General features: G+C 51.5%; 1 protein-coding gene across 3 annotated transcripts in view; it reads left to right on the top strand.

Moving 5' to 3' along the window:
- The first annotated feature begins 2,025 nt into the window (after positions 1-2,025).
- SPOCK1 (SPARC (osteonectin), cwcv and kazal like domains proteoglycan 1) overlaps positions 2,026-15,516 on the top strand; it is a 459,872-nt gene continuing 446,381 nt past the window's right edge. For 2 of the 3 annotated variants that reach the window (XM_028528573.2, XM_028528570.2), the window contains exons 1-2: positions 2,027-2,183; positions 2,754-2,936. In XM_028528573.2, the coding sequence (XP_028384374.1) occupies positions 2,754-2,936 (183 nt within the window). In that variant the 5' untranslated portion in view covers positions 2,027-2,183. Of the gene's footprint in view, positions 2,184-2,753; positions 2,937-15,516 lie in introns of all 3 variants that reach the window. The other variant, XM_028528572.2, reaches the window with a different exon arrangement.

The raw sequence follows: 15,516 nt of genomic DNA, 5'->3' as shown, positions 1-15,516 counted from the left end.
GAGTGAGGGCTGCCCATTCAGGGTGGAGACTGGGAGGAGGTCGCTGAAGGCGACGAGTCATTTCAGTTAGTCCGTGAGGAAGAAAGGCAGATTGGAATGGGCGGAAGGCTGAAGTGGAGCTGAGGAAGCTGAAATGACATCTGGGGACAATTGTTTGGAGTTTTGTCATCAAACTGGGCAGAAAAATGGGGGAAGTAGCTGCTTCCTTGGGTTTTTATGAAAGTAAAAAACACTCTCTCATTTCTAAACCTCTCTCCTGCTGTGATATGCCCAGAACATGACACTGAAGTGCCTAAAATTCTCCCATGATAAAATAAACCGTGGATGACATGTAGTCCCCAATATGTAGCTATGACTCTGCTCCTTTGTCTCCCTTTCAAGAATGCTTCTGGGAATGTAAATCAGAGTAATGTTGGGGTAAGCATCTGCTACTTAAAAAAAATCCAAATTCTATACATTAAAATATACACAACCAAATTATTTGTAGTACAACTTACAGCAGACTGCATCACACATGTTGGGGCATGTTGGCTGAGAAATGTGGTTTCAGACCATGCTTGGGTGCTACTCATTCATTCATTCATTCATTCATGAAATATTTTCTGAAGACTTGCTGTGTGTCAGGAGCTTGAGCTGGGCACTGGGAGTGGCAGTGAACAAGCCAGACATGGACTCTGTCCTCACAGAGCTCCAGCCAGGTGGGGAGCAGAGATGTGGAATGATTGCAAGGGCAGTGAGCTTACAGCTGGAGAAGCATTGTGTTCTCAAGGAGGGTGTTGCCAGGGTCCTGGCCTGGTCCACAGGCTCCACAAGATGTCCTCTGAAGAGATCCAATGAATGAGCTGAGGGGAACTAGTGTGTCCTGCGTTGGGGGCCGGTGTGGGCAGTGGCTCGGCAGAAGTGGATGCCCAGTGCCAGAGGGCGCCCACCTCCGCAGAGGTCTACACCAAGGCCAGCCTGCCCAGAAAGTCAGGGAATGAGGAGGGAGTGGCAGGAGAGGCAGCAGAGGAAGCAGGCAGGGGCCCGTGTGCAGGGCCTGGGTACTCCTCCCAGCAGTTTGGTCTTTATCGGGAAAGCAACACGAAGGCTGTTAAGTGTGTGCTGAGGAGAGGGGAGTGAGTGCGTCAGATTTGTTCTAAAAGAGCTCTCAGGTGTCTGGGGAATGTGGTACGGTCATACAAGAGGAAGGCAGCAGGTGAGTGTCACCTGTATGCAGACAGGGAGGTTGCATTAATCTCCTTCCAGTCCTATTCCACTGGGTGTGGTGTGGTTGAGAATCTGGAAAGTGAATGGGGCACAGAGGGTCAGGCTGGCCTCCTGTTTCTGTGTCCTGTCTCTGAAGCCAGGTCTAGTTCCCCCCCCCCCCCCCCAATGCCCTGCCCTCCCCTTTAGGAAAGCCCAGCAGGCTGATGCTGGAGCCAGTTCAGCAGACAAGGGCTTCTGTGCAGAACACCGAGGCACACCCACAGGGCCAATTTGGGGACAGAGGATGCGGAAATGATAGAAACGGAGGCCAGGAGAGCTGTTTTAAGGGACAGAAAGCAGTGCGCATGGTATAGAGCATGGAGTGCAGAGGCGCAGGTGGGTGCGTGCACGACCTGGGATGGGCAGTGAAGAAGTGTACTCTCCTCAGGGAGACCCTCCTAAGGAATGCTTATTCAGCAAGCCTGGGGAGTGAGCCAGGAATCCCCATTTTAAGGAGCCCCCTTTCCCCCCAACTAAGGCGATTCTGACTCCAGTGGCCCTACTATGGTCCTTTTGGGAAGGCCTCAGTGTTGGTCGGCTTCTTGGCCTTATGTCCCCCATCCCCTCAGTTTCTCTCACCAGCGTGGCCTGAGAAAGCTTGTTTCAGTCCTGCAGTAAAGATGTGGACTAGCACATTCTCCCTGCCTGTGCTGGACCAGGGGCGGCGGGCACGCAGGTCAGGCGGCACCGCTTCGTGTGGCCGCCAGGGGTCGCCAGAGGCCTCGGCTCGCGCGCCCGGGGCCCCTTCGCCGGTAGACGCCGCGCCCGAGCGAGGCAGAGCTCGAGCGGAGCCAGAGCGCCGCGGGCTCACAAAGCGGCCGGACGCGCGGCGGCGGGTTGCAGGAGCGCTGGTCAGCGAGAGGCCCGTCAGCTTTCTCCGCGACCGCACCACAGGAGCTCAGGCAACTCGGACGCGGGGACCCCGTCCGGCCCCTAAGGTACGTGCCCGCAGAACCCCGAGCCCCAACTTGGTGTAGTTGGGACCTCCCCGCGACCACCTAGGGGCTGGCAGGGTCCGGGGCCTGGGGTATCTCCGCGCGCCCCTCACGCCTAAGCGGCCGGGTGGGCGAGGAGAGACCCTTCCAGCTGCGGGAACCCTCTGCCGCGCCCCATCCTGCCCGAGCCTGGACTGCTGCTCGGAGCCCCGGGCGCCGTCTGTGGGAGTGCGGCTTGTGGAGCCAAGGCTCCGCATTTTTGCGGAGGGGTCCTGAAGCCTCTCGCGTGAGAGTATCAGGGTTGTGGGCACCCAGAGAAGAGCTGACAGGGGTCTTCTTTAGTTGACAGCAGCCCCTCATTTGTGACGCAGCCTCTTCCTTCGAGACTGAGTGCTATCCCCGCCGCCATTCATGAGAGAGGTCCCTGGGTCTCTAGATCCGCGACAGGCGCCCCAGGTGTGCAAGGGGCGACCCTGCATCTGGGCCACCAGGGCTGCGCGCGGCGCCCCGGTCGGCAAACGGCTAGCGGCCGCCGGCTCCCCGCTCACGGCGCTGCGCGCCCCCGCCCCGCAGATGCCGGCGATCGCGGTGCTGGCGGCGGCCGCCGCGGCGTGGTGCGTCCTCCAGGTCGAGAGCCGGCACCTGGAAGCGCTCGCGGGAGGCGCGGGGCCCAACGGCAATTTCCTGGACAATGACCAGTGGCTGAGCACCGTCTCCCAGTACGACCGCGACAAGTACTGGAACCGCTTTCGAGACGTGAGTACAACCAAGCTGCCCTGCGGGCGGGGGTGGGGGGAGCTCTTGTGAACCAGGGTCTCTGAAGTGGCGGGAGCGGGGAGGGCGCGGAGGTGGAACTGGTGCAGACCTCCCAGGGCTGCTTGGGGGGTCCCAGGGCCATGGGCTGCGGCTTGCCTAAGAATAACTTTAAAGAGAACTTCGAAGGCTTGATTCTCCTTACCTGGTACCTGTGGTACAGGTGTGTGCATTTGTAGGACTGGGGTGGTGGTGGGGGGGTGGTGGTAGTGGTGACAGAACTAAACATGCTGTGAACAGTAAGCAGCTGCAGAGAGAGGGGCTCCCTGAGCTTCTGAATTCTCCTGACGTTGGTGGTTTACTTCGCCGAGCCCCCCAGAGAACTTCCCCCGGGCAGCAGTGATTTGAGCCATCTCTAGGGTGTGCCAGATTCTCTGCTGCGGACCTTAGGTTTGGGGTGAGCTCAGCTCACTTGTTAAAGAGCCAGGTGTTCCAAGTGCTCCAGGTGTTTGGAGGGATAGGGCAGTGGCCTGATAAAAGGGTAGGGGAAGGGGAATGTGGAGATTTTGATCTCTGACAACATTAGGGGAAGGGAAAGGGCAGGGAGCTCATGGTATTGGTCCCCTGCCTTGAAGAGGAGCCTGGGTGGCCCAGGATTGCTCCTCTGGGTGAGCAGGTTATTTCTGGGCACCCAGAGGCACATCTGCTGCCTGCTTTGGCCCTGAGGCTGGCTGCTGCTCCCCAGGTGTGCCCCAGAGGATGCAGGGGCAAGAGGCACCTGGCACAGTCCTTCCAGCGGGTGGCATCCCCTCTGTGTTGTGGGGGCTGCTGCCAGCTCTTCTACAGGCTGCCCGGGGTGGCTGGGGCCTGGTGCCTGTGGGTGACTGGGAAAGAAGTTTTATGATACCAAACATTGGGAATGCCTGCTCTTGGGAGAGACCCAAACTCAGGAGCCTCTGTTGTTCTTGTCAACAAGCCCAGGGCTCTTGAAGGTGGGAGTTGTGCAGAGGTCACCCTCTCTCACTGGTTCCTCTCAGCCCCGTTCTGGGTGTCCCCATCCCCCGCAGGGGGAGAGTCTGAGGATTCCAGTGAATCCAGATGTTTTCATGTACTTTGCAAAGAGCACCTCTCCAGGTCCCAGTCTAGAGGAACAGGTGCACCCATAGCCTTGAGTGGGGGCTCACTTCCCTCCCCTTTTTCTGTTCCTTTCCCCACTTCCCCTAGTTGACTGTGGGCTGCTTCTCTTTGAAGGGGGCTTTCGAACACTTTCAGTGACCTCCACAGTTATTTGGGGGTCTTAATTTTGCAGCAGATATTCTTCTTGCTCCCCCCACCCGCCCATGGGATCCCTGCCCTGCTAACTACTGTCAGTTCCTTCTATGCAGCTCTGGGGGCCCTGCACTGACCACCTTTGCCTGTGGCTGGAAAAGGTGCCCAAATCGCCCAAAGATGCCCCAATGGAGCTTCCATTCACGGACTCATGTAGAGTAGAAATCATTTTTGTTTGTCTCTTTTATCATTACATTTTAGATAGAATTGAGGAATGGGGCAGATGCTTCACTTGGCTAGAGACAGGAGGCGGAGCCAGGGGTGGAGGAGGAGAGGCCCCTTTGTGGACGGCTTCCCATGGCAGCTGGGTCAGATGGAGAGCAACTGCGGCCGGAGCGACGTGGGAACATTTACTGTGCTTCCGTGCCTCTTTAGGGGTTCATAGTCTCCGTGTACCACAAGCATGGCATTATTCTCATTTCACATTTATCTTTAAGTTTTTAAAAATTGGGGTTTTCTTCATTTCCCGTCTTTCTTGGAAATGGTGGTGTTTCTTATCCTTGGATCAGTGTTTTACAGCCCTGACTTATCCTGAAGCTCATCCTGGGGCGCTTGCTCAATTCCAGCACCAGCTTCTCCCCCGGAGATTCCGATTCCACGCTTCTGGGATGAGTGCTGGAAATCCATATTCTAAACATGCATTTTTAGTTTGTTTAGGGAATAACGTCTTACATATTATAAAAATGTCCACAGCATAACAGAAAGAGAAAAGCTTCTCTGTTCAAATGTGCTGCTTTTTTGTTTCTGGAGTAATTTGATGTGTGAAACTAACGTTTTAAGCAGCATAGATTTTTTAAAATGATAATTTAATTCAATGTAACATTAAAAACATCTAAAATGTTTAAAAAGTCTCAAATATCTTCATTCATCAATATTTTATATGCTTTGTGGGGTCCTCTGATGCTAGCCATGGATCAGGCATAATTTAATGCCATTAACCTCTTTAAAGTGTTGTGAAACTTACACTAGATAATCTTTTAGGTCAAGTCCAATGTCTTCATTTGGACCATTTGCTTGGAATAACCACACAGCTTCAGTCCCCTGGGACCAGGGAGTGAAAGGTTGCTTCCTCTAGAAACCAGCTGCTGAGTGGACAAGGGACACAGCTCAGCCAGTGCAGTGGCCCATCCAGTCAGACACTTTCACTGAGCCAGGCCTTGCCAGAGGTTGACGAAGCTCAGCTTCTCTGCTGCTGTTTGAGTCGTTTTGCTGACGCCACCGATGCCTTTGGAATACTGCCCTGAGATTATTGGTATGATGCTTGTCAGTTTTTGAATGTCATTGTGAAAGAAAACATCTTGCCTTTCCCATGACTCATCCTTTTTTTGCCCTTGGGGGAAGGATATTTGGAAGTAATTTTTGAACTTGTGAAGCTGAAAACTATGGGTGCCCTTTAGAGAGCTGGTGACACCCATGGGTGTGCAAGTGTGTGAACTTCGACACAGAAATGATGGCTGGCAGTGTGCTCCTTGCCCCCTGCCCGTTAACTTTGCTGTGGTTTGAAATTAAGGGGCAAGAAGCCACAGCCCATCTCCCAATTTGTCTTATTTGGCTTCCATAACTATTTCCATGAGCAGATTTCCCTTGGTTTATTCCTACACTCATTTGGATATTCATTCATTTTAACAAATATTTGACTGTCTACCACATGCTGGGGGGTTGGCTCTAAGGGCGAGCAAGAGAAATAACATGATCTCTTACTCAGGTACTAACTTCTTGTCTGCTGGAGGAAACCTTTTCTCTTACACTGTCACATGTTTCTTATGTTTTCTCTTCTTAAATAAGCTGTTCTCATAAAGGTAATACCTGCTGATTATAATTAAAAATTAAAACATTGCAGAAATAGAGAATATCTAACTTTAATGAAGCACTTAGTGGACATTGCAGGACATTGTTTAAGGTACTTTATATATATATTATCTCATTTAAATCACAACAACCCAAGGAGAGAGATACTGTTATTATCCCAGACTTACCAGGAGGCTGAGTTCCCTGCCCAGAGTTAGCAGAGCTGGGCTGCAGAGGAGCCTGGACCAGAACCAGGCAGCCTGATTCCAGCCTCTCACTGCACAGCAGCCAGTCAGCAGTGGAGCGGGTTTGGGCGTGAGCCTCCACGATAGCACATTGCAAGTCTTCCCTGCCTTGTGCGCAGAGCGACCAGTGAGGAACCCTGGGCCGAGACAGTACAATGGAATGGGAAGCCGAGTGGTAGGGGTCACATCAGGGCTTATCTTCTGCTAATAATGAGCTTCTGATTCAATTAAAATAATATTGTTGCTTACACCAAACATGACATTTTCTTTCTTTTGCACACACGAAACTAGCCCTGACATTTAACTCCAGGATAATTACCTGTAGTCCGCCCAAAGAATCAGAAGTGCTGCTTTGGCATTTATCTTACTCCAGAGTGACCTGAGTTTGTAACTCTAATGAGACCCTGAGGGCCAGCCACATCCTGTCCCCCCCACACTCTGTGGGGTTTGGTGGTCTCCGCAGAAGAACTGGGGTGTCAGGGAGCATCTGATCTGCTCAGCTGATCCCAACAGCTCAGCTATAATGAGTTTCAAGGGCAAGTGGGGCTTATTGATGGAATGAATGGTGGCCGGCTCAGTTGGAGGGGTGGGTGACAACAGAGGTGGTATGGCTTAGCAGATCAGTCATTAATCTGTCACCACAGAAACTCAGCTTGTAATAGAGAAGAGCAGAAAATCATTTTGATTAAACAGGTTCAAGGAGACTTAAATGAGTTTGTGATCCTGACTCTCTTTAATGAACCCACTCTCTTAAATGCCCTGTATGAGATGGCCACTGATAGGAATAATTATTTCCCAGGAATCATGGTAAAGGGACACTCGGAACGTTGATAGGCTTAACCGTCTTTGTGTTCTCTGTCCTCACCTTCCGCTTGCCCTTGCCGGAGAAAACCTCATTCTTGCCCGGCGAGGATGGCAGAGCTTCTCCTCCCAGTCAGTCTTCCCAGGCCAAGTTCCCTGGTCGCCCCGGTCCCCGCAACCCTGCGCCACAGTGCATCAGCTGCACTGGACTGTGGGAGGGCGGCTCCTCTCCTGCGTGCTGATGAGCTGATTTTCAACAGCAAGAAGTGGTCCCAAATGGATCATGGTGCCTGCGAGGCTCTCCTGCAGGGGTGGGACCTGATCGTTAGCCCACTAGTTCATCTTGCTGGAGGGGACAGAGTCATGTTAGTAATTGAATATGTTATAACAAGTCATTTCTTATTCATTTCAATATAATATATTTCAAACCAAACACACTCAAAACTTGAGAGGCTGAGCCACGTCATGGTGAAGGGCCCATTCTTGGCCTGAACTCATATTCCAGTCTCGCCGGGAATGAGCTTGGGTCTCACCAGAGCCGCAGTTCCCCTGTCAGTTAAACTGGCCTAGCCCTCCCTACCCTGTGGCATTTTCAGGAGGAATGGCTGAGGACAAAGTAGATGCTAACGATCTTTCTGTGGCTGGTGTGCCTGCCGCTCTGATTTGCTTTCTAAGAGTTGTTTCTCTTCTGCCCTGTGAGCGGGAGTGGGTTGCTTTCTGTCTCACGTCTCAGAGAAATGTTGGGGACGTCTGTTCCATTGTCCGTGAGCCTGTCCTCATGCTGTTCCTTGCCTTGCCAGCTGGAAGGCTGCGTGAGGTTCCTCATGGTCCAGTCCCCGTTACTTTCCAGCAGCAGCTCCTGGCACAGAAGCCCTTCCTGCCTGTTTCTCACGATTGCTGACCTCTGCTGAGACTGGTCCCCGCTCCTCCTGATGGATCCGAGAGGAGGTGGTACCCAGCTGTGCCTGAAACTCTAGTTGTGTGAGGAGCTCCCCAGGGAGCCCTGTTATGCCAACTCAGCCCTAATTGGCTTCACTTTTAATACTAAGCTCTGATCCGGTGGTCTCCAGCCCATCTTAAAAAGTAAGATCTTCATTTTGTTCTGTAGCTGGTCCCAGGCCGGCCTTGCGGTGCGTGGAGCTCTGCATCACTGTCCGCGGGGACGCTCCTGCAGTGTCTGGCACGTGCTTCTTGTTGGCTTTGGAATCAAAAGGAAAATATGAGTAGGACGGCCGGGCCTCCGTTCCTTCTGTCACAGACACAGCGCCTCAGTTCCACCTCCCTGCAGGCCGTCAGAGCACCTGCAGCCGCAGCGGGTTAGCCGTGGCTCAGGAAAGCCCAACCAGTAACGAGGAACGAACAGCCAACACAGGGCGTGGTGCAGAAACGTTCCACAGGTGCCAGCCCCGTCCCAGGCCTTGGCCAGGTGCTGGCTGAGGAAGACAGACAGTTTCTATCCTCTGGAGTTTGGTCTAGCATGGCAGACAGGGCAGCAGTCACAAACAGTCGCTTAGGTGCCCTTGGGAAGAGTGCTGCGGGTGGAGGTCCAGAGGCGCAGAGAATGTGTAACGGGAAGGGCAGGGGGCTGATGAGTTGTGCTGGTCAGGGAGCACCTCCCTGGGGAAGGCACTGGCGCTGAGACCTGCTGGACAAGGGGAGCAACGGGCGAAGAGCAGAGGTGTTCGTGAGCCAGGTGGCGAGCGGGAAGTGCAGTCCATAGGTCTCGAGGTGGGAAAGACGTCGATATGTCTCCGTCAGATGTGTTCGACTTAGGATTCCCTTAAGTAGCAAGCTCTTTCTCAGGTCATTTGAAAAGCATGCTTTGCATGTTTCCAACTTAACCCATTTTGGGGGCAGGGGAATGAACCACCTGTGACAGTGAGGTGCGCAGATGGGCCAGGTACTTGGAGGGATGGCCTGTTCTGTCCCTGCCCCGCGTTGTGCCTCTGTGCCGTCTTCGGCAGCCATCCTGTTGTGTAGACAGCCCCCCGCCCATCTTCCCCTCTCAGAACATGCTTCCTCCGCTCTAGTGGCAGGCCGTGAGTTCTCCCCGCCCCTGTGGTCACGTGTCCTGGGCTGCAGCGCTCCTCCAGTTCCCGGTGCTGCTTAGAAGTAAGGGTGCCATAGAGTTTCTTGGAAAGAGTGATGATTTGTGAAGTTTTTCTTTAAAAAATGAGACTGGTCTCTACGGGCTGCTCCTTGCCCTCCCCCGGCCCCTCTCCACCACTGCAGCTGCTGAGAACCAACCGGGCGGCAGGCTTGGAAGCTGAAGATGAAACCCAGCACTGTCCTCCAGGGTCACAGCTTGGGGGAGAGATGGCTCGTGTGCAGGTTCTGCAGCCCCGAGTTGGAGTGCCAATGGGCGTGGGGCATTTCACGGCCCCTGGGGCTGGGTCCTCCCAACTGACAGACAGACAAAGGTGTGCTCACAGCCTAGTGATGTGACTTACTGGAGGTTCTCCTGGAGGGATAACACCAATGTCCAAATTAACTCAATTGGGTTGCTTTTCTTATGATTTTTTTGCAAATATGTCCCTCAGGTGGCAGTCTCCTTTGATCCTTTAAAACGAGCTTTTCTTTGGTGTGGTGGGGAGGGAGGAAGGAAGGACGTATTATACAGTTATTTGTAATAATGTGCACGCTCTGCCTGGGTGGTGCTCAGCGCACACACCGCAGCAGTCCCCCTCGGCGCTCCCCACATGATGAGGTGGTGGTGGGCGAGCAGGTGCCCGCCCCGAGCCCACCGGCGCCACGACAGGAGCAGGGGAGCAGAGCTCACTGCAGTGTCCTGGGCGCCTCTGCCCAGGTGCCACATGGAAGAGACAGGCATGCCGAGGGCAGAAGCCTCCACTTCTCCGGTTCCGCTCCAGCCTTTCAGTGCCACCACGCACAGGGACTCACTCTCACTCAGTCTGGAAAGGGCCAGGCCACACCGAGATGACTGGCCGTGGCCAAGGCAGAAAGGGAAGGTGTCCAGAGTGAGCTGCGAGAGCCGTGGTTCTCAGGCTCCCTTCCGATCGTGAGGAGTCACTCACTGCTGGGCTCGTTTAACTGTGGCTCTTGGTCTCCGAATCTAGAACTTAGTTCTCACAGGTTATGGGTGGCACCCGGGAACCTGCCACTTAAATAAGCTGTCCAGGTGATTCTGGGCGGGCAGTTCTCAGACTGTATTTCCAGAAAAACCCTGGAGAACCATTGTTCATCCCAAGCAGCCAGCACCATCAGCTCCAACGAATAGTACAATTTCAGACAAAAGGAACATCTTGTCTTGCCGTGAATTGTCTCGTGCACCTTGTTTCCCCTCCATCGGCAGGGCTGCCGCCAACACGAGTGGGAAGAAGGGCCTTGCATCCCAGCGTGTGAGTCCGCAGAGGTCTCGGCTACTGTCACTGTCATGGGCGCTCCAGGAGTGCCGGAGCCTTGGACTCTTGGTGTTCACTCACATGAGTACAGTGAGATCGATGAGGGACTTTTACCATGACAGAATCCCAGGGGATCATCTCAACAAACCATCTTCTCCCTGGAGGGCCCCGAACCCAGCCCCCTGCTCTGACTTTGCATCTTCTCTGGCAGTGTTCGTGCACAGAAGAACTGAAGGAAGTTGGCTCTGGTGTTGGCTTTACTGAGTGGAGGAGTGGGTACGGAAGTGGACGTGATGGGCGAGGAGCAGTGGGTGTGCCGTGGAATGTTTTCTCGCAGAGGGCGCGTCCCCTGGGCACGGGGACACAGAACAGCTCGGAGGGGTGTGGGCTGCCCAGTGATGGTGCCTGCAAGGCCCTTTGGGGCATGCTAGCTCCGTTTGTTTGGCAGGGCAGGTAGTTCTGGAAAGGTCAGAGGACACCAGAAACAAAGTCTCAAGATTTAGAAAATGTATGAGGCTCAACAAGACGTGGAAGTATTTCTGGTTCGGAAGACATTCCATTGCCCACTGAACAAACTCTCAAACTTTGCTGTACCCCACGTTGCTGAATTTCCTCTAATTAATGGTACCTAAAATTGACAAAATTGTTGCTAAGAGGGAGAGAGAAAATAGTTACAGACTTGGGGTGTTTCCATAGCCTCACTGTAAGGGGCAGGTAGGCGGTTTCTGGGTCTTTCTGTGCTCATCGAACAGGCTGCTTCCTCTGTGTCTTTGGTGGCTCAGCTGGTCAGTGCCCAGCACTTTTATTTGGCCAGTCAGTCATCTTGAATGAGACTTATGTCACTTTCAGTGAATGAGAGACTAAAAATGCTATCTGTGGTAAAGATAAAATAAGGCTGTTCTTTTTTACTGGTTTTAGATAAATTGTGTAATTTTTGTACAACAGGTTGGTTTAAAATTTTTTTTCTACCACAGAAGGACCTCTCTATGTGTTTAAAAAACATTTTCTTTGTTTCCACGGTCATCCTGGACCTAGATCCTTGCCTTTCTGGTCCCCAGGCTCAGTGGTTGTGTTTGGCCGTTCACATGCCCACACGTTGATGCCACGGAGACGCACTGGCCACGCTGCTCTGTCCCAGGCACCGTGCCGGTCACTTAGGGGGCAGCAGGGAGCAAAACAAGCCTGATTCTTGTCCTCTGGAGTCTACAGACTTTTTGTCTGAGACAGAGGGAAGAAAAAGGGGTGCTTGGTGGTCAGGGGCCTATTGGGAGTTACTCTGCAAAGGAAGGCCCCGTCTACAAGGAACCAGAGCCGCCCTCGCAAGCTGGACGTGCAGAGGCACTGTGACCTGAGCCGTGTCCCTGTGGGAAAGCAGCACAGGCACTCATCTCTGAGTCTGTCCGGTGGTCACACCACTTCGGCTTGTCTCAACTGTCACTCACGTACATGGGTGACCTCTGCTGTTACGTCTGGGTTTAGGGACCCGGACACTGCCGACAGAAGGGTGCAGGGCCTTCCAATGGAGGTGGAGTGTTTAGGCAAAATGGGATTTGGTGAATATGAATGCTGAGTGTGGGGAGTTTAGTCCTGGAGAAAGTGGAGAGAGAATCACAGAGAAGATTCCCTGTCTTCAGCAGCCCTGGATTGGTAGGAAGTATACTTCCTTGACGTAGAACGTACACAGAGCAAAGGTGCCAATCATAAATATGCCGCTGGTACCCTTCCACAAACAAAGTGAACACACCGGCGCAGCCCGGTCGAGAGCTGGAATATTGGCAGCAGCCGGGAAGTCCGTCCTGTGTGCGTGTAGTTACTGCCTGTCCCCCTCCCAGGTAAGAACTCCCCCGACTTACAACACTGTAGACTACTTTTTCTTGCTTTTATGCTTTTATAGTGGAATCATGAGGACTTTTTTGGTGGGGGCATCTGGCTTCTTTTGCTCAACATCAAATTTGTGAGGCATTGTTGAGTGTGGCTAGTTTGTTCATTTTCACTGCTGCATGTGTGTTCCACAGTGTGTTTGCCCAATTTACTGCGGAAGGGTGTTTTGGGTCATCACCAAGACTATTATACGATAGTTTTGACTGTCGTGTAATAGCACATTCTGGGGTGTGTATGTGTGCATTTTTCTCAGCACCTGCCTTGGTGAGGAATCCGCTGGTTATCAGATGGGTGAATGTTCAGCTTCTAGAGATGCGACCACAGAGTTTCCCGAGTTTGTGCCTGTCACTCTCTCTCCACTTGTGTGCGTGACTTCCCTGCGGCAGCGCTGCTGCTTTTCTTCCCTGCGGTCTAACTCATACGTGCAGTCCAGCAACACGTATTGAGCATCTATTACGTTCCAGGCAACTTGCCTCCTCTTGTGCAGCCTGTGCTCCAGTTGGGGAGAGAAACAACACAGAGATTAAGATGCAGCAGTGGGGCCCAGCTCCTACAGACAAAGGAGTACATGTGAGTGTGACTCACTAGGGAAGGGACAGTCCCTTCAACAGCTGCTGGGAAAACTGGGTATTCACGTGCAAGCGGGTGAGATCGGGGCCCCCCTCCCACACCACTCACAGACATCAACTTGAAATGGATTCAGGACTTCAATGTAAGACCTGAAACCATAAAACTCCTTGAAGAAAACATTAGGAAAAAGCTCCTTGATGTTGTTCTCAGCAATATTTTGATGTAATACCAACAGTATAAGCAACAAAACAAAAATAAACAAATGGGACCGCATCAAACTAAAGAGCTTCTGCACAGCAAAGGAAACAAGAAAACATAAATGTGATCTGCGGAATGGGAGAAAACATTGGAAGCCAAATATCCGGTAAGGGGTTTTTATCCAAATACAAAGAACTCATATAACTTAAGAGAAAGAAAACAAGTAACTCAATTTAAAAATGGACAAAGGACCTGAGTAGACATTTTTTCCATAAAGGTATGCAAATGGCCAACAGGTACATGCCATGATGCTCAACATCACTGATAGGAGAGATGCAAATCAAAACCACAATGAGACATCACCTCCTACTTGTTAGAACAGCCGTCATCAAGAAGACAGGAGACAAGGGCTGGCGAGGGTGTGGGGAAAAGGGAGCCCCAGAGCACTGCTGGTGGCCATGTACATTGGTGCAGCCACTGTGGAAAGCAGTGTGAAGGCTCCTTAAAAAAGAAAATATCAAACTACCATAAGATCTAGTGATCTTACTTCTGGGTGTATATCCAAAGGAAGTGATCAGTGTTTCAAAAAAATACCTGTACCTCATATTTATTGCAGCATTATTTATAATAGCCAAGACATGGAAAAACCTTAAATGTGCTTTAACAGATGAATGGGTGAAGAAAATGTACACACATAATGGAGTATTAGTCAGTTATAAAAAGAAGACAATCCTGCCATTTGCAACAACATGGGTGGGTCCTGAGCGCATGGTGCTAAATAAATGTCAGACAAAGGGAGACAAATATAGCATAATCGCACTGATATATGGAATCTAGAAAAGCTGAATTCATGGAAACAGAGGGTAGGTTGGTATTTGCCAGTATGTGTATGTGTGGGAGGGGTGGTGGGTAGGAGGAGGATATTTTGATCAAAGGGCACAAACTTGCAGTTATAACATGAGTAAGTTCTGGGGACCTAATGTACAGCATGGCGACGCCAGTTAATGTGCATTGTGTGCTTGAGAGTGGCTGAGAAACAAAATATTAAATGTTCTCGCAGCAGCAGCACCAGCAGCAGCATCAGCAGCATGCACGGTAACTATGTGTGGTGTGAAGGATGTGTTACCTTGCCGATCGTTTTGCAGCAGAGTGTGAGGTATTAAATCATTGTGTTGTGCACTTCACACTTACACACTGTTCTGTGTCAGCTACAGCCTAGGAAAGCCGGGAGGGAGCCGGGGAAAAGGGAGTGTTTGTGCACCAGCTGTGGGTCTGCCTTTATTCTTTTGACTTTAAGTTGTTCTTTTCCCAATGTAAAGGAATAGATGGTTTAAAAAGAGAGCTGAGAAGATAGAGAGAAAGGGAAACATATCACTTCCTTCCCAAATGCACCGTTAACAGTCATGTTAACAGTGTTTTTGGGGGTCTATTTGCCTCCATGAGACTTTTTAATGCCAGAGTTTTTATTTCCATGGTTGACATCATGCTGCTGGTGTGATTTGGTGTTCTCTCTCTCTCTCTTTGTTTAATGACAGAGAATAAACATTTTAGTAGAGCATGGTGCTTTTCTTTGTAAATGACATTTTAATGGTATGTATTAGTCCAGTGAATGTATGCACTATAATATACCAAACTAAAATATCTGACAGTAGACAATTGGCTGTTTCCATTTTTCCTTATTCTAAGTAATTACATGATGAATGTTTTGGGCACATGAGACTTTCTCTGGTTAGACTTACTTCCTTACAACATCGCCTCAGCAGTAGAAATACATAGTGTACTGGCAGGTGCATTTTGAAGGCCACTGCTGTGTGCTGCAGCGTTGTACTGACTCTACTCCAGCGTGAGAGAATGTATGTATATGCAGCCTTGCCAGCATTGGTTCTGTGATTTTTTTGTGAAGAAGAGTGTGATAGGGTGTGGCATGCCAGGTAATGTGCAATTACTGACTTGACCCAGGTAAGAGGATGCATGCAAGCATCCTGCCTGGGAGGAGTGTTTCTCTGATCCTCTTGAGTTTGTCAGGGAAGTGGGTACAAGAGACCCACAGCTCCCCCAGAGCTGAGGAGCAGATGCCACTGCCCCTTCTCACATTTGTACCTGGCCTTCTGAATGCTTTGTAGAGCCTGTCCTGTGAAGGGCCCGTCAAACTGGTTGTGGAGATATTAATGAATCCCAGCCTCGTTCATAATGAGGAGCAGAAGCAGATGCTCCAAGCCAGATTTCAAGTCCAATGGCTGCTGACAGCTCCCCTGCTACCGTACAACGTACCAATTCTTTAATGCCCTTGTGGTGGAGGAGGGTGAGAGGAGATCATTAAAACCCAGCTCCGTCTGCATCACGGCGGCAAAGTGGTTTCTCCTGTTGAATACAGACAAGGCCTGGGCCCGCGTCTCAGTCCTCATTTGT

This window comes from Phyllostomus discolor, chromosome 13, assembly GCF_004126475.2.
Source record: "Phyllostomus discolor isolate MPI-MPIP mPhyDis1 chromosome 13, mPhyDis1.pri.v3, whole genome shotgun sequence".
Lineage (NCBI taxonomy): Eukaryota > Metazoa > Chordata > Mammalia > Chiroptera > Phyllostomidae > Phyllostomus > Phyllostomus discolor.
The sequence above is the reverse complement of the archived record's forward strand: the minus strand, read 5'-3'. Positions and strand labels throughout refer to the sequence as shown.